Consider the following 25,114-nt stretch of genomic DNA (forward strand, 5'->3'; position numbering starts at 1 on the left):
GCGAGACTGGGCGCTTCGCACCCAACTCTTCGATGATATATATATATCCCAGGGCTAATTAAACTCTTTTTCCCCTCCCCCGGTAAAATCTATACCGTCACCTGCGAGACGTCCGTAATCCACCAGCGACGCTTCCTTTCCTCCCTCTACATCGGATTCCGATGGCCACTTTTCCCCCGAACGACCACTCGAGTTGGACCTTGGCACGACTCGACTAGTACGAAATTTCTCTTGTTACACGCCCACGGCTGGCAGTAACGACCAATCGGCAGCGATTAGACCCATGCGTATCCGATGGCTCGTGTAAATTTCAACCAATGTCAAAATCCCCTCTCTCTTTGCCCGGCCAAACGGAGAGGGTTAATCACGGGCGCGGTTTTTCGCAAGTATAAGCAGCCGATCGCGGGGCGCGTGATTTATCGATAATTCAAATGACGATGCGTGAAATATTAAATTTTCGCGGCGCGCGCAGTCGTTGGATTGTTAGGATCCTATTAGCCGCTCCCTCGCGGTGTAAGCGCCGTTGGGGGCGCAGAGAAATTAATGCGCTTGGCGTAAAGAGTCGCTAATCTCCCCCCGTTGGTACAACCCGGCACGTCTGAATATTCGTTTGTTTATTTATTCACTGGGCCGTTCGTGTGGGCATCGACGCCGCGAGGGCTCGCTTCGAATTTATCAAGCCAAAAAGTTTCGGATCTTTGGGTGATTTACGGCACGCATGATCTGTGGCTCTAATAATGAAAAAAAAAAAAAAAACTGGAAAAAACTTATCCCATTTGTCCCCCGAATGTCCTCTGTAGAACAAGGGCGATAAATCGCAAAGACGACGCGCGAATAATAAATATCACTTGTGCACCGACCTATTAGATACACGCGTTATCAGTCCTCTTGAAAGAGTAACAGCCGCGCCAAACTCGAGCGACAAATTTTTTTTCTCCCTCTCTCTCTCTCTCCACCCCGTCACCAGCACACGCACGGAAAAAAAAAAAAAATTCCATTGCTGTTGAAAAGTAAGAGAGGGTACGAAAACAGGGTGGAGGTTTATCGCTCGCCTCAACAGCCTCGTTCCCGAGGCCGCCGCCAAATGCACCCACGGAGCGATTTGGGCGCATAAGAGCGGACCGGTGTGTCCCGTAAAAAGAAAAAGAAATGTGCGGCCTGGGGGGGATCATCGATAGCGGCCTTGGCAGAGAGTCAGAATAATACACCAGAAAGGTATGTATATACTCTCTCGGAATGGGCTCGAAGGGCCGAAAACGCAAGGAAGTATTCAAGTACGGCGCGTGCTTTTGCAGCCTATACGTAGTGACATGTAGAAAATCCAGAAAATGGAAAGGTAAATTAGGGAGACCCTGCCTCGGTTTACATAGGTGGCACTGGAAAAGTATAGTTGCCGGCGCATATTTTGCGGCTGGCGTGTGTGGTGCATATGCGCGAGCCCCGGCGACTTGGCAAGCTTCAGGTTTTCCCGAGACATCTGCCGCAGCGAGTCGGAGTAAATCGAAAATGGAAATGGGGGAGGAAAAAAAAATGAAATAACGCCACGATGGAAAAAGACGGGCAGTTGGATTAAGACGCCGGAAAAGTAGGGACGGGGAGAGTACACTCATGTACGCAATCAGATATATTATCTGGCGGGCGAATGAACTTTTGCGTACACCGAACGCACACAATTTCGGTGTGTGTACCTATAGCGCGCGTGGCCTCTTTTCTCGGGGCCCTTTACCCCACCTCCTCTTTGGCGAGTGACGTTAATTAACCCGAGGGCGCGTGCAAAGGCGGGGGGTAACGGGGCTTCAAGTGACGTGCCAAGCGCGTCGGTATACCTGTATGTGCGCGCAGTTGGCGAGCTACGGGGTGAGGAGAGACTCTTGATTTATCGCCAGCTGCGACGATGACGTTGACGGCAACCTTTTACCCCCTGCCATCCCTTTCAACGAGTACTACGATCATTATTATTATTATTACTCGCGTGTGTCCTCGAGATGATTGAGTTGTTGAAATTGTACGTACATGCGTGGGGTAATCTTTCCGCGAATGGATGTTGAATTTTTCATTTCATTTCCCCCCCCCCCCACCCTTAGATGGGCACTTGTACAATTTTTCATTTCACCCAAACATTGTGTTCTGGTAATTTCGTGAGAGCTACGTCGTTGGAATGGATACTTATCCAGTAGTATTTGTAAATGATAATGAAATTAAGTTTATACTGTATTTTTTGAAAATCACAGTAAATTGCCTCCTGTGCATGGTAGGTATAAGAGCTTTTTAAAAGCGAACAATTTGAAATTTTTTTCTTGATGAAAATGTTTTCATTGTCCCTGGTATTAAAAATACCAGAGAGGCTGATTGATTTGAATCATTCAACAAAGTCATAAGTAAACATGGTTACGGTTTACAAGGGCGGCCTAATTGTAATTAAAATCATAATTTTGTTCGCTTACCGAGAAAGATACGCCCGCATGATAATAAGCTTCGTATTTACGTAATTGTTGAATCCTGGTGGTTTTTAATTTTAAAATTCTCCCAACGATTAAACGAATATAACCCGAACGAAAATATTACCCGGGTGTTTTTTGATTTCGAAATTTTTTCGCAATTTCTGTAGCGCTGAGAAAATCCTCCCCGAAATGAATTTCAGTGCGTCGCAAGCGTATATTTTTACATTCATGACTTTTCCCCAAAGGTATGTCGGGCCCTTTTTTATTCCATCAAAGATTGCGCGAGCACGGAAATTCCATCGGAGCGTCAGTTAACTTGGGCCGATACACACGTACCCACATACAGCGTAATGTGGGATGGCCGTCGTCTTCCCCATCAGCTGCAGGCCTGCCACGTTGCAACTCGCCCCCCCCCCTTTTCCGGTCTGTCAGTGAGCTTTCCCGTAAGCCTCGGCTAAATGACTTCGCGTTAAGCCAAGTTTAGCTCCTCCACTCGGACGTCGACCGGACCGTTCGCCCCCGCTTCGGCTCTTCTCCGCTCTCCGTAACTCCTGCCCTAATCTCTGCCCCGGGGTTTACGCAAGATTACCGAGAGCATACGTGTCCCGTCGTACAGATTTTCCGTATTATGATCCGGGCTGCACGCATGATACTTTTTTTTTTTTTTTTTTTTTTTTTCATAAAATCTAAAACATTTTTTTTCGCCATCAACCAACACGTATCGATAAACAATTGCTCCGTGGTGGAAACTAAATGTGCACGCTAGACCGGCAATGTTACATTTGGCATTGGTGGTTCCGCACAAAAATGTATGCGCGATCCGAACACTGGCACAAGCTGTAGTAGTTCAAGCGCAATTGTATCAGGTTTACCGATCTATATAGGGATTCCGGTATCCGAATCCGATCTGGGAATCCAAATTGTTTCACCCCGTCTCTTGTCTGCTCGTGTTTTCTCTTCTCGCTATATCGTGTTTCAACGCGCTTCGTTTCCACTTTTCCGGTTTTTGAATCACAAGATGCCTCATTACGGGATATGATGTTCCATGACGTGTCACCCTCCTTTCTCCACATCAAACGCGTGTGGTGGTTTATTTTGTGGAGGACAGTACCAGTAGAGCTAATACATCGGGAGTTTATGCGTCACAGGGTGTAATATGAATACAATTAATATAAGATTGGGCGTTCATATTGTACCTAAAAAAAATATTACGTGATGCTGTACATTCGACATAAAAATGCGAGAAGATTTCTGGACTCGTACCGCCTGCTATTATTGAGGACATTTATTTTGCAAACAACTCGACAGGAGCCTAGGCGTGTTTTTCAACGATATTAACAACATTAGATCTTCTTGTCTTCGTGACTCGTGAACTTTCGTGCCAACTCGTGTGAAAACGCGAAAACAATCAGAATGAACAATCCCTTTGGGTTGTGTTTTTTTCCTCCTTGACTCTCTGAAAAGAACCATAACGAACGGCTTTTCATTACGTCGTCTCCTGACCACGCACCGTATCTTGTACGAATACAACCAGCAACGATTAACCATCGAAGCGCGTAACTTGTCCGCAGACTCGGCGTGGAAAAACAAAAATAGAAAAGAAGAAATTCGCACGCTCGTAAACCGATTGCGTTGTTCTTTATTTTCGTGTCTCCTTTTACGAGCGCGCGTGGCATTTCGAATTTCGCGCCTCCATATATTTTTTTCGAATTCAATTTCAGGTGCACAATGGCGGGCATTTATTAAACCGAGGGCGGCCGAGGCTTCCCCCCCTCATCGTGACTCCTACTGTTCTGCGTGTATTTGCCCGCCAAGCGAAACCCCGGATTCAATGCTTTCGCTGCTGAATAGAGCATCTTTTTTACCGCTCGCGTGGCTCCTGCGGTTCGGCACGTCGTGACTGAAATTTCGGATGGAGCAAGTCGCATAGCCGCGCGTTCGTTTCACAGTGACATCGATGAGTTGACGGTGGATGATTTTTTTCATCTATCCTATGGTGCAACAATACGATGCCTCGCGAACGTTGAGTTTTTTTTTTTTAGTTTTCAACAAAACTACCCTTTCGTATGTTGGAAAAAAGGTATATGTAAAAACAGGGTCATTAGTTACAATGTTTTTCGTTCATTCTAGCTTGTCAGTTTCAAGTGTCAAAACGTTTCTTTTGTCTAAAAGTGGCTGTATGTAAAATCGTAGCTTTAACGCGTAAGAAGCATTTTTTAAAATTAAAAAAAAAGTCAAAGCGTAAATGACGCGACATGTTTTCTCTTCGAATACGAGCAAGTCACAGGCTGCTCGTGGATTCCTATCGAGCGGATACAAGAAAGAGGGAGAGGCAGTAAAATTCTCTGGCTGATCCGTTCGCAAACAAAAGCGGAAAATCCTCTTTGAACGCCGTCCGTGAATTCAATCTTATATTTTTCTCCGCCCCCTCGCTCCTTTGCCACTCTGTTCGTCTTTTGGATCTTCCTCTCCGTACCCACCCCAACGTCTCTTAGGAATATCAATTTCGTAATCCTATAAACTCTTAGAGAATAAAACTTGAGTATTTTAATCGGGAAAAAAAAAAAAAAAAAAAAAAAAATGGCAGCAATATGACGCTCGTCTCTGGTCCCGCGAAGTAAACAAATATATCTCGCGAAAGGCGAGCAAACTTTGAGCATGGTATAACTCACCGGGAAATAATTAAAGAAAATAATACCTCAGTCGCAAGAAAGGGATGACGAAAGTTCCGCTCGCGCTTGAAATTCAATTAGAGCTTTCCGCCGATTCAGCCGAATTTCCGAGTGCCCCGCCTGCACCGATGACCAACTCTCGTCCGTGACAACAGCCCACTTTTACAAAAACTTCCCTCCCCCCCCCTCCCTTTCACTCCGGGAAAAGGCTCGGGCTGCCTCGCGCGCTGTGCATAAAATTCCGTCGTCGCGGCCCAACTGTGACAACTCGATTAAGCCCCTCGAGCTAATTTCGATTGAAGCCAATGGACGCAATGTGCGAGTAGTGGTAGTGCACGCGCGCCAGAGCGAGAGGGAAAAAAATGTGGGTGCGGGAGATGGGTCGTTGGCCCCTTTGCACCCGGAGCTTTAGATGAGAGCGCAGTGGCTGACGTGGCAAACTAACGGGGAAGCTTCCCCCCCTCCTATTGAGAGCCGCCGAGCGTTTAACGGCTCATTACCATTATCGACAGGTTCTTAGCAACTTCCATCCATTCGTCCCTCACTCCTCGCCCTCTTCCGGCATTGTTCGCTGCGGTGTACAGGACCGCGCCCCGGCCTATTTTAATTTTTAATTTTTCCTCTTTTGCCGCTGCACCTGAATAATTATAACTTTGTCGGAATAGCTTCGAAGGAGAGGAGCATGAGGTACCGCTTTCTTCCCTCATCCTTGTTTTCAGACAAAGTTTTGCAGATAAAGCGATGTTGATTGCCTGTAAATTCGGACCCTGTAACGGAGAATGCACAGCTGTTTTCAAATTAAAAATGAAATGCCATGTAGAGAGTAAGACCCCAGGGCTCAAGAGTCGCTCTCTAAATTTAATTAAGGGATGATTTTTGAGTATTTAAAACAAGATAGTATAAAATGAAAGAAGCTTATTGCAGGAAAAAGTCTTTCGGCAAAAAACCTGATTTGTTATGTCAAAGGGTTGTACATTAGTAAATTATGGATGAGAATAACAAAATATACTCAAGTAAATTAATATTTGTGTAAGTTTGTGGTGTTTAAAATAATAATTGTACTTTGTCATGAACTATGGTTGCGACGAATCTGTCGCTTAGATTCATTTAACGTGAACAAGATTACGAGCAAGGAGCTCGGCTTTTTCGGGTCTGCTGGCCAGACAGGACCGCTTTTTTCGTTGCCACGAAATGTCGTTGATGCCTCGCTGGGAGACGATGTTTGGTCACAATTGACGCAAGCTTGTAGTCGATCTCAATTTTCTTTTTTAGGGTTAAACACAAAGGTTAAAGCGACGTGCGATCAGAGAGAGAGTTTCGCGAGAAGTGAAGTTGTATGCGCAAAAAGCCGGAGATTTTTTCATATATTCCGATCGTCTTTTCTTTACATTCTTTTGTCAATTTGCGCGCACGAATCTTACGACTTTTATCGAACACCGAAATTCGTATTTTTTAAAAGAATGAACTACACAACAGACCCATCGATTATTGCATACTGTTTTTATTACGAGTAGCTCGGGTAAACGTATTGTCAGGCGTATATTAATTCCTTTATCGGTTGTAATTTTCGAGAAAGTAATAATAATAGCGTAGATCGGTTAATTAACCGTGAATTGAGATGCATGGATAACAAGTAGTATTGGTAAACGTTTGGTCAGACGTAAACATTATTCCCCCCATTACTCGTGGTATTTCAAAATTACAAATAATGCCTACGTTTGTTGACAAGTAATTCAAATTTATTATTACTTATGCGGAGATCATTCGGTAAGTAGTAAGAGCAAACGTGTGATCAGGCGTGGGTCCTTATTCCCCGTGCGAGGGGAACAGTATAGATCGATGGCCATTGGTTATAAATGCATATCCAGTAATAATTTTATTTGGTGCATGCAGCAATTGGTGCGAGTAAATGTGTGGTCAGGCGTAATATGCAAACAAGCATTGCTACCGTGAATCGTTGAGATGATGATCGAATCGCATGGATTCGCGTTAAAATACGTAAATTAACGCATCAGGGAAGCATATCAATTTGAGTGAAATACGTAGGTATAACCACCAGCGAATGATAGAAATGAAAAAATCAACTATGCGCATACGTTACCAACAGCGTTATTGCAACGTTCGCGTTTAATCGGCTTCGTGAAAATTTCATGAATCGGCTTCGTGAATCCGCGGTAATTATGGATTTAGAGGAATCCACTAGAATTTTTGTGAACAACAAGGTCCCTTGTGATTATTAAACAGCATTCTCGAAATATTTCATGCTAAACTGAAATGCATTTTACTTATACGGAGGTGGGAATGAAAAAAATATTTTTTTTAAAAACATCTAGACGTTGAAATTGACAAAGTCCTGCCGAGTTTTTTCTCTAGGTGTAAATGTACAGTAGCGCAAAGTATTCCTGATCCAAAACGCCCCGTCGGTCTCATCTCGTCGTGTCACGCGAACGTATCGATTTTCGTGGTATTTTAATTCCGTACCCAACGGAATGCATCAAAGTGCCACGCGCAAACGACACCGTTCTTCAAAGGCTCGAGTGACGCCGATGACAGTGACGCGTAACCACCCATGTATACAACGAGCCGGTATTGTTAGTAATAGCATTAAAAACAATGATAATAACAATAATAGTATCCAGGTCCGCGTTAATCGGACACTATGCTCGCAAGCATCAAAGGCCCAATGGATGTATACGTTCAACAGCCAGCGCTGTCCACATTATTCGATGTATAATGAAGTCCGTAAGAGCGTCGTTGCCCTAGAGCCGATCGATAGGCCGGAACAGAAATACCTCGCTCCAACATCAATGGGAGATCTCGTGTGTGTATACAGATAGGCGTGAGAGTCGATTGTACTCCTCGCTGGGTTGATGGCACTTTTCGCAGTGTCTAAATTGTTTCAACAAAGTGCTGGCTTTTGTACCTCAAACTGCCACTCTATGCGTGGAAAAGAGTAAATACCTAAATTCTTGTAACCTGTATACATATGTATATATAGGTGCAGGACATAGTTTTGTTCAAATTCCAAAACCGTCAAAGAAACGTGTACTTGTGTACTTTTGAGATGGCGAGCATTGGAGCTCGAAATTGGGATGAAAAAAATCCAAAGGGTAAAAGGCCAACAGCCACGATGGATTTATCCAGCCCATACGACGTAAAAAAGCTCTTCAGAGGGGAAAGGAAAAAACAAAGCTTAGTCGCTTCTACTGTCACGGCAGCTACGTTGACGAAAAAAAAGAAAAAAAAATCTCAAAAAATAGTAGAACGAATCAGAAGGACCCTTTGCTTGTTACCCAGTAATGTTGGCTAAATGATTTACAGTTGAGATATCTCTTTCCAAAATCCCAAAGATTTTCCAAACTCTTTTTTTATTTCAGCTGAATGGAAAAGCTCTTTTGGTAAAAACACAGATATAGAAAGAGTTGTCCCTATAAAATTGGATTTTTCGGACCAAATTCAAAAGTATCAATAGCAATGGAAATAAAAAATAAAAAGTACTCACCGTTTGCGGTGAAGCGAGATTCTGTATCCGACAGTTCAGATAGACCTGGGTATTGAGCTGTACGGTTACATTATTGTCAGGATCCTCAAAGAAAGGCCTTGGCTCAGGAGTCGCGCCCGTTTCCGTGGCATAGCTCTCCTCCTCGTAGATCTGCAAGTACCGACATATAAAGTTGTTATACTTTCAAGAACATCAGAACGGCGCATGACACGTACGACGATATATAAGTGTATACACCGTTTCTATATGCAGTCGAGTGAAGAGAATAAGAGATTTATTGCCTATGTAGGACAAAAATTTTATAGCTCTCCTGTACGTAGCTACCAACTGCGCTTGTATTTTTTATACACGAAAAAGGATTCCAAATTTCACTCCAACAGAATTAACTCTCGTGAATGTATAGTGTATTAAAGTATTTACATCTTCGCGCATCAAAAAATTCGTGTGAATGTATGCACAAAGCGTTTCAGTATACGAATCTCCTTAAAGTACCGATTGTTATCCGTAAGACCGGCCAAAGCTTTTCTCCCACAGAGCAAGTCACCAGCCGCAATTTTCATTTCCCTGAAAATTCCCGAAAAACTCTCCCCCTTGGCTTTTCTTACCGACTTCGACTTCATTACATCGACGGTGGACAAAAAGACACCCCGTGAGGGCACGATGTGCATTAAGAAAATAAATTGCCACCTTAAATCACTCACCTCGGTGAAAGGGGAGCTCAGCTCGTGCCAGAAAGACTTGGGCAGGTTTTCAAGCCCCGGGAACGGCTTGCCACCTGCAATGCAAGCAAAATTTTCCTTGAGAACAAATTTTCATCATCCACCACCAGCCGCACCGTACCGTCCCTCCACCCGAGATCAAAATGGACTTTTTTTCTCCCTTTGTCGTCACTCGGCTCCCCGACAGCTCGAGCTGAGTCTCAGTTGAACGTCCCGTACCCTATCCCGATGACATTTACGTATGTCGAGTTAATACTGTGCTTATTCACGCGTTACGTATATTTATATATACATATAGAGGTGATGCATATACATACCGAGCTTAAAAGTGATGAATTGCCGCGATCGAATTGAATATAAAAGTGACGATCGATCTGCTCCACGACATACACCCGACTCCGTATCAAGCGATGGACAATGGAATAATACGAGTAGTGTAGCTACGCGTATAGTCAGGCGCTTGGAAAAGGCGTATCAAACGCAATAAGTTTACTTCCACCCGTGAACAAAATTAAATATATAAAAGTGATACACTGTTACAGTATGTATAGAGTAACGAACGACCAACAGTAAAACGATGCAAGTAGTGCGTACGCGAAAATAGTCGGCCAATTGGAAACGGTGTAATATTCATTAAGCAAAAGCATTGTGCCGTGCCAATTCATCAGGCAAACTCGTTACCAACCATTTTAACGACGACAACAGCAACAATAAAACACGTGCAATGAATGCGTATAGCTTTAAAATCACTCGGAACTCATGGTGCTCTCGATTCCCGGCAAAACAATATTCTCCCGCGAACTTTCGCGTATACGTATACACGCAATAGACAGACGGTTGCCCGAGTATTGCCCCTACATAGTTACTATTCGCCTTCGCGAAAGCATAACAGCCAAAGACGCTCTCGATCCGGCAAAGCCAGCGAGGCTCCTCCCGCTCTCGTCGCGCAATCGTCCTTATCAGCGAGTGGCACACTCGGCCGAACTGATGCACGCCGTTTTGAAAGGAGCCGCGTTACATCGGCGTGTGTATGTATACATGTACGTCACTCGAGTGGTATTACTTCGATAAAGTTACGGGCCCCGGGGCACGGGCAATCGTAAACTAGAGCGCCGGCAGTGGAATTACAGTTTCGTGACAGCTAGCTGTACACAGCGAGAAGAAAGCCATTTCGGTTTTTTTTTTCGTTATCGCGCGCTCGTCGCGGGTTCTCGTGCTTTGGAAAAATGTGGCAGCAGCCACGAGTACAGTGATTTTTTTTTTTTTTTCTCAGCTGCGGTAATGGAAAATATTTTTTACCACGCGTCGTTTTAATTTAAAAGCGCTGAGATAAGTTGATTTACAAGGGTGCGACATCCGAATGGATCCGGTTTTCGTGGGAAGAACAATTGGGTGGAGACGACGTCCCTATATTTCGCGCTTGAAAATTAACGAGCGACAGTCGACGTTTCACGTGTAAAAATGGCATAGTTGTCGCGTAAAATGTAAAGTTGTGCGATACGAGCAGATGGGAGGATTGAAATGTTCGGGTCGCGTGTGCTACATTTGGAACCTCGAGCGGGTCATCAATTGTGAGTCACGAGACCTTTCGAAAATTAAAATGGCCCGGTAGCCTTGCCAAAATTTTTTATCACGCCCCAATTGCGTGGTGATCAATTTCATTTTTTTATTATTTACTTTGGTTTCGTGTAAGAAGGAAAAAAAAAAAAAAAGGTTATCCTACGGTTCTACGTTTCGTACCAACCTGAGGTAATGACGGCTCTCGACAATCCTATAAAGTGCATCAAAAGAACGGCCAACGTGGCCGTAAGTCCTTTCAACGTCATATCCAGTCCTCAACTCATCTCCGACTGTAAAACCGTCCACTTTTCTCGTCCAGCTTTATCCTAGAAAAACATGATAAAGAGTCCCCGGTAAATCAATCATTGCAATAATATTTACACATACATTGTATATTTTACATGTTTGTTTAAAAGTAAAAAATGTGAGCACTTTGTTCACGATGTAAAATCATCACGTTCAATTTATCAATAAAATCAGCCTCTCGAACGATCGCTACGTACACCAGTTGGCGTATTACAGAATAGTTACGTGCACTCGCATACACCTATATATTATGTAAAAGAGAGACGGAGATCGAGATTACAAGCATCACAAGTTCTCTCTCTTGCTTTGAAGTAGTCCAGTGATTGCCGGTGAAAATTAGCCGTGGGAGTTATTGAACTGTTTGACGAGAGCCGCCTAATGATTCAAAGCAGTTGGCTGGAGCCAGCCGGACCAAACTACGGCTATCGCGTGCACGGCGGCGACGACGAATCCATATCACCCGCAGCCAGTTTAATTGCAAAATGTTCGGACCGCAACGGCGGAAGCTCTCTTGCGGTAGCTTTCCCTTTGTCACTCGGACACTGCGGAGCATAGTTTAGCCCAACAGTTATACAGCTACGCCACTCGCCGATAGGCTATCGTTATCTGGGTCGGCGAAGGGTTGAAGCGAAAGGTGTACTTTCGCGAGTGCCCGCTTGTGGATAATTGCATTATTCAGCCGGCATTGCCATTCCTTCGTTCACGTCGGCGTGAGCTTGAACGTGGAGAGTTATTATACGTACGAACCAGAGGTGGCCTTAAGTGCACCAGTTCGCCCTTATAAAAGTTTATAAGCTAATAAATATAGACAAACGGCTTTGAAACGTGGGCTGACGAGTCCCTTGAAAACTTTTGGGAAGCAAAAGTCAGAGGTGGACGCGAGTATACACGAATCGCAAAAAAGTGTCGGCAATAACAGCTGCAGCGAGTCGGGGGGAGCTTTGGTTCCGAGTGGCCGATCCTTTGAAAGATGGCACGAGAGTGAGATTAGAGTCAAAGTTTGTTCCAATATGAGCGCAGGTCGTTTTGTAAGTCTTCCTGATTCGATTTTCCCGGAAACTTGATGCGTCAAAGGCTGCAGGGCCAACTTGGATACTTTGTGTACTCTTACGTGCTGTGTAACGAACACAGGTGGTGTTTGAGTAACTGTTATTTTATATGTACATATAAATTGGGGCACGAAGCACGGTACAAGGAAAAAAAAAAACAAAAAAAACGGCACCGATGTTTAATAGACTTTAATGGCATCGGTAAGTATCGATTGATAATTGTGCAAACGTATTTTCGCGAGTAAATGTACGTTTGGCCATCCCTGGCCGGTGCACTGTATATCGAGCTGCTGAAACCGGACGAGAGTAGAGGCTCGTCGCGTCGACGGCTACGAAAGATTAATAACTTTCCCTCGCCCCTACACTCTGTGCTGAAACTTCTTACATTACGGGGGTGGTGAGAATTTCCTCGCCAGTCCGTCACGTCTCGCTCCCACGCGGCAACAGTGACGCGTATAAAGCCAAGAGAACGGGGAAGAGAGGAAGAGCTAAAGAGCCAAGAATACGCCGGCGTTTATCTCTCGTCCATCGCGTGCGTGCTATGTGTGTGTGTGTGCAGCTACGGGGCAAAAGTTTGGAATTATTTCGCTTGTCTTCCGCAGATGCTACAATAACCCTCTGCACGTGGGTACACGTGGAGTTTCCATCCTAACGTTTACTTCATTGGTTGTCTAATACTCGGCTCTGGCACGCGCTCTCGCTCTTTATTCTTGCACCCCTCCCCCCTTTTGTTCTCCGATATTTTTTCCCTCCCGTAGGGCTCCGTTTGGAAAACAAGTTTGAGGCTGATTGGACCGACGCTGTCTCTCTGCTCAATTAAATCTTTACTGGACACCGCTTATCTAGATTCCGTCAAGCTTTCCGTAAAGAAAGGAAGCTTTGCTGGTTATTTGCGTCATCGAACAAACTCCAGCTCCGAATCGCAAGTTTACGTATAGCCGATACCGATATCCCACGCTTTTTTATATTAATTTTCCGAGATTTTATCTATTTAACGTCCAACGCAAGAACGACCAGAATCTGCCATCCAAACGTGATGATCGGGAGGATCGGCTATCCGAGGAGTATCGCGATGTATGGCTATAGAGGCGCCGATCGGTGTTTCATCCGAATGATGATGAAAAACGTATCGGTGCCCACTACGGCAGCAAAGAAAGAACAAATTGAAAAGTGGACGGATGGATTAAACGAGTATAGAGAAGAAAAAAAAAAAAAAAAAAAAAAAAAGAAAATCGGCGAAAAAAGCGGTGAAACGTCGATCGGATCGCTTCCAATTACGGTGGAAATCCGCTTTGGCAGTGGCGGCTACGCCGTGCACTGCTCGTTCGCGTTAAGCTCGTGACGAGCGCAGATTGACAGCAGCTCGCTGGGGCTGGGGGAAAAAGAAAGGAGCGGAGGAACCGTTACCCCGCGCCAGAGGGAACAAACACAAAACGCGAAAATCAATGTGTTTCAGCGCAAAGCGGTTGTTTCGGGGATACGAGCAGAAGTGAGGCTGTACGGCCTTAATTTCCAAAGTAAATCGCTAACGATGACCGACGGACAATGCTGAAAATAAACTTGAGCACCTAATCAGCGAAGGAGGGTTTCCGCAACAATTGCAGCATCTTCGCGCGTCGCTGTCGAGAACGAAAAGGGAAAAAGAAAAGAAGAAAGCAACTCTCCCCCCTAATGCACAGCATCAGCTCTACATACGTTTCCACCCCATTCGCCCCCCTTCGCCCCGTACCCCGAAAAGCAGGAAGGAAACAAGGTCAAAGTTTTTTCACTTTCTCAGTGCAATTGTATCGGGGAGGGGGGGGGTGGGGACTACTGTACATGGGGTCGGTACTTCTCGTGCCATCAAAACTTTAAATAAAAATGCATCCACTTTCCTCCCCGGAGGTGTGGGTGCGAGCGCACTGTAGCTCCTTCTCCTGCGACATCTCGTCCTGGATGCTTTCGCGCGTAGAGCTGGCATCGCGGGGCGAAGGAAAATATAAAACGAAACGAGCCGGCATAGATGGGGGTGAGAAATTTTGGGTAAACGTCGGGCGAGAATCCACTTATCGCGCCCAAAGTGACGCAGCGGGGGGTGTCTATTGTGCGCGCGTACGTATAGGCAAAAGGAGTCCCTCCCCCCCTTTCTGGGTCGAGTGGTGTGCAAGTGAAAGGCGACGACCGAGAGGAGAGGGTGTAGGTGTCGGAGCAGCCCGGGAAATCAAGTCGATGCTGCACCCGGGGCGGCCGATTGCATTCCTTCCGAGGAGCTCTCCCCGATGCTCCGTGAATGCGAACTTTGGAAATGCACCCCCTATACGTTGCCGCTGTGATCCGGGGCTTCGAGCAAAATTCAATTCCAAAGAGATAATTACAGCTCTGATTATCTGTATACTTGGGTATGGGCGCGTACCCTGGAGCATCATAGATCAAGACCCATTGCTCCGACGACGATTCAAGGTGCAGAAGAAAAAAAGATTTTTCTTGTAATACTCGCCTATTATCTGGAATGTTTCTTATTACAAGTTCTTATATAAATAAGCTGTAGTTTTATATTTTGTTGCCGTACGGTCTCAGGACCATGGCATAAATAAACATAACATAAAAATAAGCCCTACAAGAATGTACAACGTGTGTGTATGTGTGTTGGTACGGGCACGCACGTTGATTTATCGTGTAGTCGTCGTATTAAGCACTATTTCGCACTTTAAAAGTAAATTAACATCCTCATTGAGAGATAAGAGTCGAGGTAGTAATTAGCTTTGTGTTTCTGTGTTAATTGGTGCAGTGTACGCGACCTGGCAACGCGTATTTATGTATGTACGGGAAATCTGTACTTACGCATACGCTCGACTAATGATGTTTTTTTTTTTTTTTTTGTCTCCAAGCTACGATGTTACCTTTAAGACGATGTAAAAAACGTTATGACGTACCAAATGGTTATAATGCCGTTGCACTAGTATACACCGCATGGTATACTAAAACAAAAAATTTTATTGTGAATGCCACTATCGTTACTCTTTGCACAAAATGGACAGCTGTATCGATCTCCCATTCTCAGTTTGCACTCGTCACAGTATAATATATAAAAGTACAATGGTGACGCGGATGAAAATTGATAGCCGGATGAAAGCCATTAAGAGAAAAGTTTTTGATGTGTACGAGGCTACAAATGAACGTTGGAAAAATGTTGCTTCACGATCCTGATGGCTGTATTTCTCGAAGTAAATGAGGGAAAAACAACAGTAGGAGCAAAAAAAAAGAAAAAAAGGCAAAGCTGACTGCAGCGGTACAAGAGGACAGGGCAACGAAAACGGCAGGACGACGAGTTGCTTGTTTTCCCTTTGTCAGGAAGAACAAGGCAGGCCTTCGATACTCGTTAATCCGCCCTAAAAAAGGTCCAGGAAATAGACAGAGAGAGAGAGAGAGAAGGGGAGGAAGAGAAACGACACTTTTTCTGAATACACTTCGATCTCCTCGAACCACTCCCCCCCCCCACCCAACTCTTCGTGTACGTGTGCAGTATAACGTAGTAGACGGTGTCAGCGCAAACTCTAAAAGGATTTTATCCTTGTTAAGTGCCATGAATCTCGATTATTTTAAGGATTTTTCCTTTTACATAGACATGTGGCAAAACAATGAAACTTTGGATCAAGTCTGTCGTCAACGAAAAGCACATAGATTTTCACTTTATTTCCATGATCCGCTAAATGTAAGCGCATCACAATTTAATTGTGTTCACATGGTGTTGAAATGGATAAAAAAGTGTTGAACGTGATTGTAAATTAAAATGATCATGTACTGCGATTCGTGGTGCTCAAACTAGTGATTTTAGATTTTATTTAAGTACGGATTTCAAGTTGGTATATTGTTTGATAAGCTTTTTTACGAATATCATACATCGCATCACTTTTATCTCGTATACGAACTAATGCCACAATGACTTTGAATTTGGTATCTACAACAGGGAATCGTCGATACGTGCCGGAGCGTATTTACAGAATAAACAGTCCAATTAACAGAATTACGTGTTAATTAGAGAAAAACAAACCCAATTACAATCCCAACTGTACGAGGATCCAGATTATGTACCCCCTACCCACGGATCACAGTATGGATACATCTGAACGCGAACGAATAAATTACATTTTCTCAATCAAAACATGCAAATTTCTCATCGGAACGTACATATAAATATTACATGTATATCAATCCCGCGAAATCTCGCATAATATGTCATATAGGTTGTACATATATATTATACGGTCGCATATTATTTCAAGGCGCGTATAATCAAGATTTTTTCACGATGACGACTAATCTTCCACGGAGGGAATCAAAAAATTAACAAACATCGTGCTTTCGGATAAAAATTTGATAATGAACAAAGTTACCTAAACCGTTGTAAAGAAAAGTCGAAACTCCTGTGTATCTCGTGCGTAGAAATTCACCGTCGTACCCGTGGTGTCGAATTGCACGATCCTTGTCTTTTTTCCCCCTCCCCCCGATACTCGTATAGATAGTGGGGAACAATCATTTATTCACGCGTATAAACCGTGCGTCAAATTCGCCTCTAAAAGCAGCCTCTAGCGCGCAGGGATGAGCAGCTCTCTCGTCGGGTCATCTGAATCATGAATGCTTCGATCGCGCGGAGGTGTTTCCTGAAAAGCCTCTAATGACGAGGGATCCACCAGCTGAAATACATCCCATGCCCCGCCGATGGTTTTACTTTTGACTTAAAAACCACGCGTATATACACATTTATTTTTCAGCTCGAACGGGGAGGTCCAGTGGAAGCCCAATTACCCCGTCGAGCCCCGCGGGGCATCACGGCGCATTCGATTAGCGGAGGGGGAGAGAACGACTTTTCACCACCTGACTCCCCCGTGGAAGTGGGAGGGGGAAAAAAAAAACATACAAGCGGTAACGCGCCGCGATCGCCCGTAACCGAGCCAGCCTCGAATCAATCCCGACCCCCTGACGATTCACGGCGGGTTGATACGGACGAGCCTTACACACCCGCCGGTTGATGCGTTCGAGAGGCCAATCGTATGGATATCAGCCGCTCGCGACAACACGGCCCGCATACTTTGCGCCCTTGTTGGACACGCACCCCATCCCTATTACCTGAATCGCTACCCAACCGGGCAACGTAAATAAACCTATACACGTACATAAATGTACACACTCGCGAGCTACCCCCTTTCGTTCGAGCGAGTTAATGCGCCTTGTTGCCGGGTAGGGGGGGATTTATCGTCCGACAAATCGACGAACGACACCAAAAAGAGCCTCGACAGCACAGTTGTATATTCTGTATTTAATATTATGGCTGGGGTGGGGCGTGTGTCGCGTGCACGAGTCAACGGGGGGGGGGGGCTTGCATGGAAATTTTATCGGTCAAGCCGCCCATCGGAATCACATACATACATATATATATGCGTATAGTTACGTCGAAGCTTCGTTTGAAGGTAATCAACTCCTTTTTATCTCGCATGAAGGGGCAAGCATTTTTTTTCCACTGCTCAGTATCTCGAGTAGTGTCGATGTACACGCGTGACAACATTGCTGGTTTTGTAATTTCGCAAACGTCAAAGCTCCCGTTCTTTGTGGCTGCGGTCACCAAACGGAGGAGCAGAGAAGCAAGCCTTTGCTTACCTAATAAGCAATACGCCACCCAACAATGTTGTCCCACTCGGTGGCCTCAAACCTCGTCATTTCGACAATCTGTTCTCATTTGCATTAGGACCCGTGGCAGAGGGGGGGGGGGGCTCGCTTTGTCCAAAAGGTGCCAACCTATACATAATACGTGGCGGGGCACACAATGCGGCTATGTACACGAGCCCGCAAAGATCCCGGGGGAAATTTTCGCCCATGTGGTTAAAATCGCGATGAAACGCCCCTCCTCCCTCTGATGTCGCCCAACAACCATCGCGTTATCCCACCTTTCTTTGACTCGTCTATTTTAACCCCCTTCCCAAGCCGTTCTACGTGCACCAGCGTCCACATTGTATATTATAGATGCCCGAGATCATTTCACGCTCTGATTGCCGGCATTCAACTTGCATTGCAATTTGTTTACATTCATGCGACTGTTTTCTCATCGGCATTAAGGGAGGGGGGGACTCGCTCTTGTTGTTCGCACCTCCGTTATGTATTGATGTCAAAAGAGGTCGATTGCTGTCACGCAAACGAGAATGACACGAGGGCGAGTCGTAAAAATAAGAATCCTCTGGAAGAGACGAGCCAACTGTCGAGGAAAGAAAAAGAGAGAGTTTACGGAATCAGCCCGTAAATCCTGTAAGCGTCTGCCTGGTTGTATCCTCCCTCCCCCTCCTCGCGCACCGTGGGTTATACAGGCTCGCGATCAAAAGAGACTTGGAGACGCAAAAAGGGCGTCTGGCACATGGGTGTGTCTTACGGCACGCGTTTCCCCCTACATTACACTGGGGGGGGAGGAAGCGCGATAAATCGCCGATCTGCATCGCTCCTCTTTTCGCCGTCTCCTTCCCCTGCGGCTTTTTCTCTCGAGTGCTCGTTTCCCGACGTCCTCCTCGTTAATTTATTACGAAGCCGTGTGCCAATGTGGTACGGCAGAAAGGAGCTTTATCCCGCGAGCTCGTGAAATTCGGGGCTATGCAGCCCGATACCAATGTCAGCGAGAGGTGAGGCTGTTCGGGGACCGTTGCTAGTATGGCGATATGGACGTTGGGCGTATAGATGAGAAAAATCTAAAAATCGCGAGACAAAAAAAAAAGGATTGGCTGGATACACCATTTTTTTCCCTCGTTGCTGTGCTCAAGCTATACCCCGTGTGGTGACACGTGTCGCGAATATCCCATGTTCCCCGGGGATTACTTTGCTTGTACATTTTTTTTCTTTTTATTCGCGCGACTCTGGGTACGCGTGCGTCGCCAAAGTCGATCGAGTTATCGTTGTCTTTGTGCGAGCTCGGATTTGAAGCGCGCGATGATGAAAACGTCCCAACAAACGCCGAACGCGAGGGATGCACGGGGAGGAGGGCTCGTTATTCGCATGCAGCGCCAAAAATTTGGCTGATAAATTTCGAGCCCCCCCAAGCTCCTGATGCTGGCGGCTACAATTCCGGCGACTAGACCATCGCTCCTCCTTTTGGCGGTGAGTGAAATATACGCCCACTTTGGCGCCGGGGTGTCATTTTTTTCTTTTTTTTTTTTTTTTTTCAAAGACCAGAACCGACGATGATGCATCGGTGGGTTTTTTTAGCGCCCAAGTGCCGATTTACAGGGGAAACAGTACCACCCGCGGCTGGTTCGTTGCAATCGCGTTCCCGAGCTCGAAAGACTCATGGCAAAAGCTCGCAAACAATCCAGCCTGTATTTGCACTCCCGCGTTTGAGAGCTTCGCCTCGTTAAAAAACTGCGGAACCACGTGTTTCTCACTCCATCGGAACGAGGAGTGGGGGTGGGAGCAGCGTAATCGCCGCAAACTTTATCCCCGGGGGCAAAGAGAAAAAAACCTATCCAAACAAAAACACAACGCGATAGTCCGCGGGTTGAAGTCCCCTGATCCAATATTACCCTTGGGCCCCCCCACCCCTATTGACTTTGTAACGGAGAGGAAGATAGGGCAGTTGATTCTGCGGTCGATCGAGCGCGTCCTCGTCCTAAATCAAAAATAATTTATGCCACCTAGCCGGAAGTCGAGAGAGAGAGAGCTAATAGCGCATGCATAAACGCCCGCGCGCACACCGTCAACTTGGGCTATACGATGGGTTATATATGCGGGCCCCTCTCCCCACCTATGTCGTACGTGTATGCGTGTGTGTACCCGAAATTTGCAATTAATTATGGAGGAGTTGGACTAGCTCGCGTGTGTGTACTTTGGACCGGTGTTCTATGCAAACAGAGTGTCGGGCCGCGTGTGTGGTGATCGATCATCGCCCTGTGAAGCGCGCATAAGGTATATTGGTGCGGGTAGGAATAGGTATATAAGCATATATCTCTCTGTCCGTCTCAACTGCAGGCACTTTTGGAGAAATGTAATCGGAACCGAGCAATATATATATACACCTCTGTGTTCTTTTCACGGGTCTCTCTCTCTCTTGCTCTGTTTGTGCACAGCTCCGAGGATTTGCATATAGGCTGCTGTTGTTTCAAGGTGCAGTGTGTGTGCGGCTGACGGGATTCCGAACGGATTGCCAATCACATAACGCTTGCAGGTGCTCTGTTTTTTCCCTCCCTCCAAACGTGGGATACAATTTTCGACTGGGAGGGAATTTTTTTTTGTTGTTCTCTGCTTTGTTTGTTTTTCGCGCTTTCCCGCCCACGTGGGACGATTTTCGTCGAAGGACTCGTCAGTCTGTTGTTGTTTTCACGCGCTAACGAGTACTTTTCCACTATCTTCCGTCGAAACGAACGGCTGTTTTTTCCTTTTGCCCCTCTAGCCGTGCAGTGGTACGCGCGACTCGCTTAACTCGATATAGGTGGACTCTTTGCGCGATGTCGCGCTGTTTCGGAAACGATCGCGTGTGGGAGCGAGGGAAAAACTTTCCTTAGCTCGTTAAATTCTTCCCGCCCTACGTGTTACGTTCAGCGTCGTTATAATTGGACCGGGCTCTCGCGTGTATATTCATGCATGTATGCGCAAGTTACATGGGCTCGTTGTGTATGGTTGCACGATGCGATTGGCCGTTTACGATTACCCGCGTGCCCACTGTTTCGTAAGTTTCGAAGAGAAAAAAAGAAAATTGAGTTGTCCTCCGTGTGTACGCACATTGGCTTCGCGAGAGATTTAAATGTGAGATTAATCCTTTCCACCGGAGACCGAGCGCGTTCACGTGGTATACACGCGCCCGGGGGATATAAATCGCGCGCCAAACCTGCCTTGCGTGCCTCATAACGGCAACGACCGCTCGTTATGGATTATATATATTTTTTTTTTTTTTTTTTTTTTTACGCGCCCTTTTTCCCCTGCACACATACAGTCTCGTATCGCGACAACTTTTTTCTTTTTTTTCTTTAGTCAGATTTAATTACTATTATTACAAATGTCGTTGGAAATTGTTTACGCAACTGTTGGACGTTTTTATTTTTTTTTTTTTTTGTTTCATCTCAATTAAAATTAAACTTGGCTACGTGATGAATTTGCCGGAGGAAAATAATTAGCTGCACTACAGTTTGAACGCGAGAAGCACGATGATTGTTGTCGTCATGTCGTTGTTATACTTTTTTTTTTAACTTTCATCACAAACGCAAGAAAGGCAGTTCGCGAGAAACGGCAAAGGTTACATAAATCCGGAAGAAAAACTAAAAATGGAGAGCAAACAAGTGGGTACGTTATATATGATGAAACAGAGCATCCGTACAGGGGTGTACATGCCCTAGAAGCCCCGATGCAGCTCGGCTCATTGTTGGCGGCCCGTTTGCCTCATCCCCAGTGGAAATGAAGCCATTTGCCTGTGCACGTGTAGTGTATATATATATAACACATAAATATATATACATACATACATACACGCACGGCAAAGTGATCGCGCGCTCAATTAGACCCCGTGCTAGCGGCGACATTTAACTCGCGTCGTGTGCTTCGTCGGGATCAGCGCGCCTCCCGGGATCCTTTTGTGCTTTACATATAGTCAAAGCGAAAGAATTTGAATGACACAACTCCGATGTAAGACGCGAAATTTTTTTTTCTTTCGTCTCTCGATCGGAGTTTGCGATGAACGAGCCATCGCTAAAAAAAAAGTGATCGCCAAGCAAATCGTGTAGTTTGCGATTTCGTCAAACCGAGCTACAAGCGCCATTTCTCGAAAAAAAAAAACAAAAAATACGTGCGAAAATTTTTCTTTCGCATGTTCGCGGGCTTCATTCGACACTCCCAATCCGATAAACGCACCCCAGCGCAAACGACCCAATTTCCGTACAACGCGTTCGCCGAGTGGTACCCGATTAATTGGATACAGAGCTAGAGAGGAAAAAAAAGCAACAGCTATTTGCGTGCTCGTTTCGTCCACGAGCGGGAAATCTCAATTAAACCTGGCGTTGAAATGTATGCGCGCGACTGCATATAAGCGATCGAGTAAACCCCCCCCTCCCCCCGAACTTGGATTCTTCCCGAACTTTGGGGTGGACGACGGGCCCGAGGCAAAAAGCACACACAGAGCACACTTGGCGCGAACATCGTCGCACACGCGCGATATTACAAATTACTCCGAGGCGCGATACATTGTGGGCTCTATCTGTCCGCGAATTGCCGCAGTAAAAGCCGAGCAGCGTGTGTGTATAGGTGATACGAAAGGGCAGCGCGTAACTTTGGCTAGTTGAATCCCGAGTTTTTCGTCAGAGCTCGCGTGCACTGCAGCCGAGGGGGAGTTCGGAAAGTGCCATAAAATTTTACGAGCTTGCAGCTATCGCGCGACGATTCCGCCTGGCCACCGGTGGTGGTGGTCCTCTTAAATCACTGCGGATGATTTGCCGCGAATACCTGATAATCCGAAACGCGAGGGGGGAAAAAATCTGTACAGCGGCAAAACAAAAAAACAAAAGAAAACAAAAAAAAAACATGATTATCCGAAACTATACGGCGTATTAGAGCCTAAACAGCCAACTTCCGGCTACAAGCTCGACAATCTTTCCAGCTAATCGCGAGAGCTTGTAAAAAAAAAAAAAAAAAAAAACAACCCACCGTCACGCGTTCACGTGTTAACAGGCGATTTGTCGCGTAATATATACCATATATACCCCGGTGACGGGGCTAATTCAAGCGCGCCAGTATTATCTTTGGCGTATCTTTACCGCGAGCCATGTATACATACGTACTCTGTATACGTGTGCACATTATACATTCACAGAGGCATCCACACGTGTGTATGGAGGAGAGGACGAGATTGGCTGTATACATGTTTCGTCGCCAGTGGTAATTGTTATTGGAAACGTTAACGGCTCGTTTTGCGTCCTGTGTATGTTTTTCCTCTCATTCCCAACGATTCCATCCATCCAGCCGTACGAGTTGTGTTCTACCGGTTGGAGTCCGTGTGTGTGTGTGTGGGTGCTCTAATGAATTCCGGGGCTCGCGAGAGCAAACGATTTTTCGTTTTAACCGCGATACAAAAATTCTCTCTCTCTCTCTATGTATCATTTCTTTTTTTAAGGTACCCAGTACCATTGAGTCGCTTAATTTTCTGGTACCTATACGTACAAAAAATATGGATACTTTGGTGTTTTTTTTTTTTTTTTTCCATCCCAGTAGATGCGTATCAGTTGGAGAGAAAAAAAAAAGCATCGAGTTAACGGGGATACCGTACGGGCGTATTATACCGATGCGCGAGGAAAAATTGCGCAGACTCCCTGCGGGGGCAATTTCAGGCGATATGCACCGAAATTAACGAATCTCGTTAAGGGGTGTAGGATTAATAGACGAGCGGAGGATGGAAAAAAAGCTAAAGCAACTACTTTGCGTATTTGGAGAAACAGAGATAGAGCCCTCGATGGATCGGCCGAGTGTATACGAGTACGGGGAAGCTACAGGGCGGACGAGCTACGTTAATTAAAGGGCCAGTGCGAGGTGGTAGGAGGAAGCGATATAAATGCAGGTACCGGCGAGACGAATAAAATGAGCAAAAGGAAGATCGGCAATAATCGGTTGGCTGTTCCATCGCGTTGCCGATTAACTCGACTCCACCCAACCAACTGTGTACCAATTCCGTTGCTCTCTACTTATATACACCCTCGATAAATTCAAAGGTAATTGCACTTCCCGGTTGAGACTCCGCAGTTACACTCGATACTTTGGGTATATGATTCTGTTTGAATTATCCTCCAGGATGGACTACGTAGATCACCCGCTTCTATCTGTAAATTTTTACTAACGAAAACAAAGTAACCCCTATAGCTTCGTTACTGTGGACCAAATTTGTCTCACAACTGTGGAGCATCGCTTATTCGAGGGGGTAAGTAAGCAGCTCAGCAAAGAAAATCGACAATTTCGCATCAGCTGTGGATGGTAATCATAAAAAATGACAATCATGTACACAGATACATCAACTCTGGCGCAACACTTTACAGCTTCCTGTGAAGCTACACGCAAACTCGACTTTTTATATTTGGCCTTTTCGGTATCGTGCAAGGGTAATTTGTGCAGCAAGCCCCGATCAAGGTATCACACCAATCGACCGTTTAGTACTGCAAGTACTCACTGTAGAGCAGCACTTCCTCCCTGTGTGTGCATCCGCAGTTGACGTTAGCGGTGACGACGACAGCCTGACGCTTTTGCCGGAGCTGAAAAACGATTTTCATTTACACGTCGGACAGGTGGGTGGGGGACTTTGAGTCTCCCCCTCTACCCCCCCTCCACTCACTTATTGGCCACGCGCGCGTGCCGCCCGGGATTTATTGCTCGCGCTTCGATGGCTGTTTTTTATTGCCTCTCTCGACGTGAGCTGGGAAAATTCGTGTTTACGAACACTTTCGGGCCCGACGGTCGCGTTCAATCGAACCCACCCCTACTACGATTGACGAGGATATTACAAAAAAAAAAGAAATTGTTTGTCAAATAAAGGATCGGTTTGCAAAGATTTCCCGTCCCTCCGATACAGAGCTGCAGTGGAACGGTGGTGCAGCTCGGCTCGACCATTGGCACCCTGTAATATATATAATATACGTCGGAGATAGGTACGTACAGGACGGACTATCGATTCGATAGCTCTTCCTCTTCCCACTGACCTGCTTTTGACAGGGTATAACGAACGGCTCTGTCGCCTTGTCTTGTCCTTCCTTTTGCCCCGCCACCGTGTACCTATACCCTCTTTCTCTCTCTATTTCCCCTTTTTCTACCTCTTTCTTTTTTTTTTTTTTTTTTTTTTTTTTTTTTTTTTTTTTTTTTTTGTCTCTAGGACCAAATGAATAACCGC

At 45.6% G+C, this 25,114-nt stretch overlaps 1 protein-coding gene across 2 annotated transcripts in view; it reads right to left on the reverse strand.

The window, feature by feature from the left end:
* Window positions 1-25,114, reverse strand: part of LOC106640377 (defective proboscis extension response 14) — a 143,883-nt gene that overhangs the window by 86,248 nt on the left and 32,521 nt on the right. Inside the window, exons 1-4 of one of the 2 annotated variants that reach the window (XM_089591600.1) lie at window positions 11,744-11,753; window positions 11,079-11,147; window positions 9,317-9,390; window positions 8,616-8,765 (exon numbers count right to left, since the gene is read on the reverse strand). In XM_089591600.1, coding sequence (XP_089447726.1) covers window positions 8,616-8,765; window positions 9,317-9,390; window positions 11,079-11,147; window positions 11,744-11,753 — 303 coding nt within the window. Of the gene's footprint in view, window positions 1-8,615; window positions 8,766-9,316; window positions 9,391-11,078; window positions 11,221-11,743; window positions 11,754-25,114 lie in introns of those variants that run through there. The other variant, XM_014354400.2, reaches the window with a different exon arrangement.

The sequence above is a fragment of the Copidosoma floridanum genome, unplaced genomic scaffold, assembly GCF_036245765.1.
Source record: "Copidosoma floridanum isolate Cflo_tuat_1 unplaced genomic scaffold, Cflo_Japanese_pri ptg000001l, whole genome shotgun sequence".
In the NCBI taxonomy this organism is placed as follows: Eukaryota; Metazoa; Arthropoda; class Insecta; order Hymenoptera; family Encyrtidae; genus Copidosoma; species Copidosoma floridanum.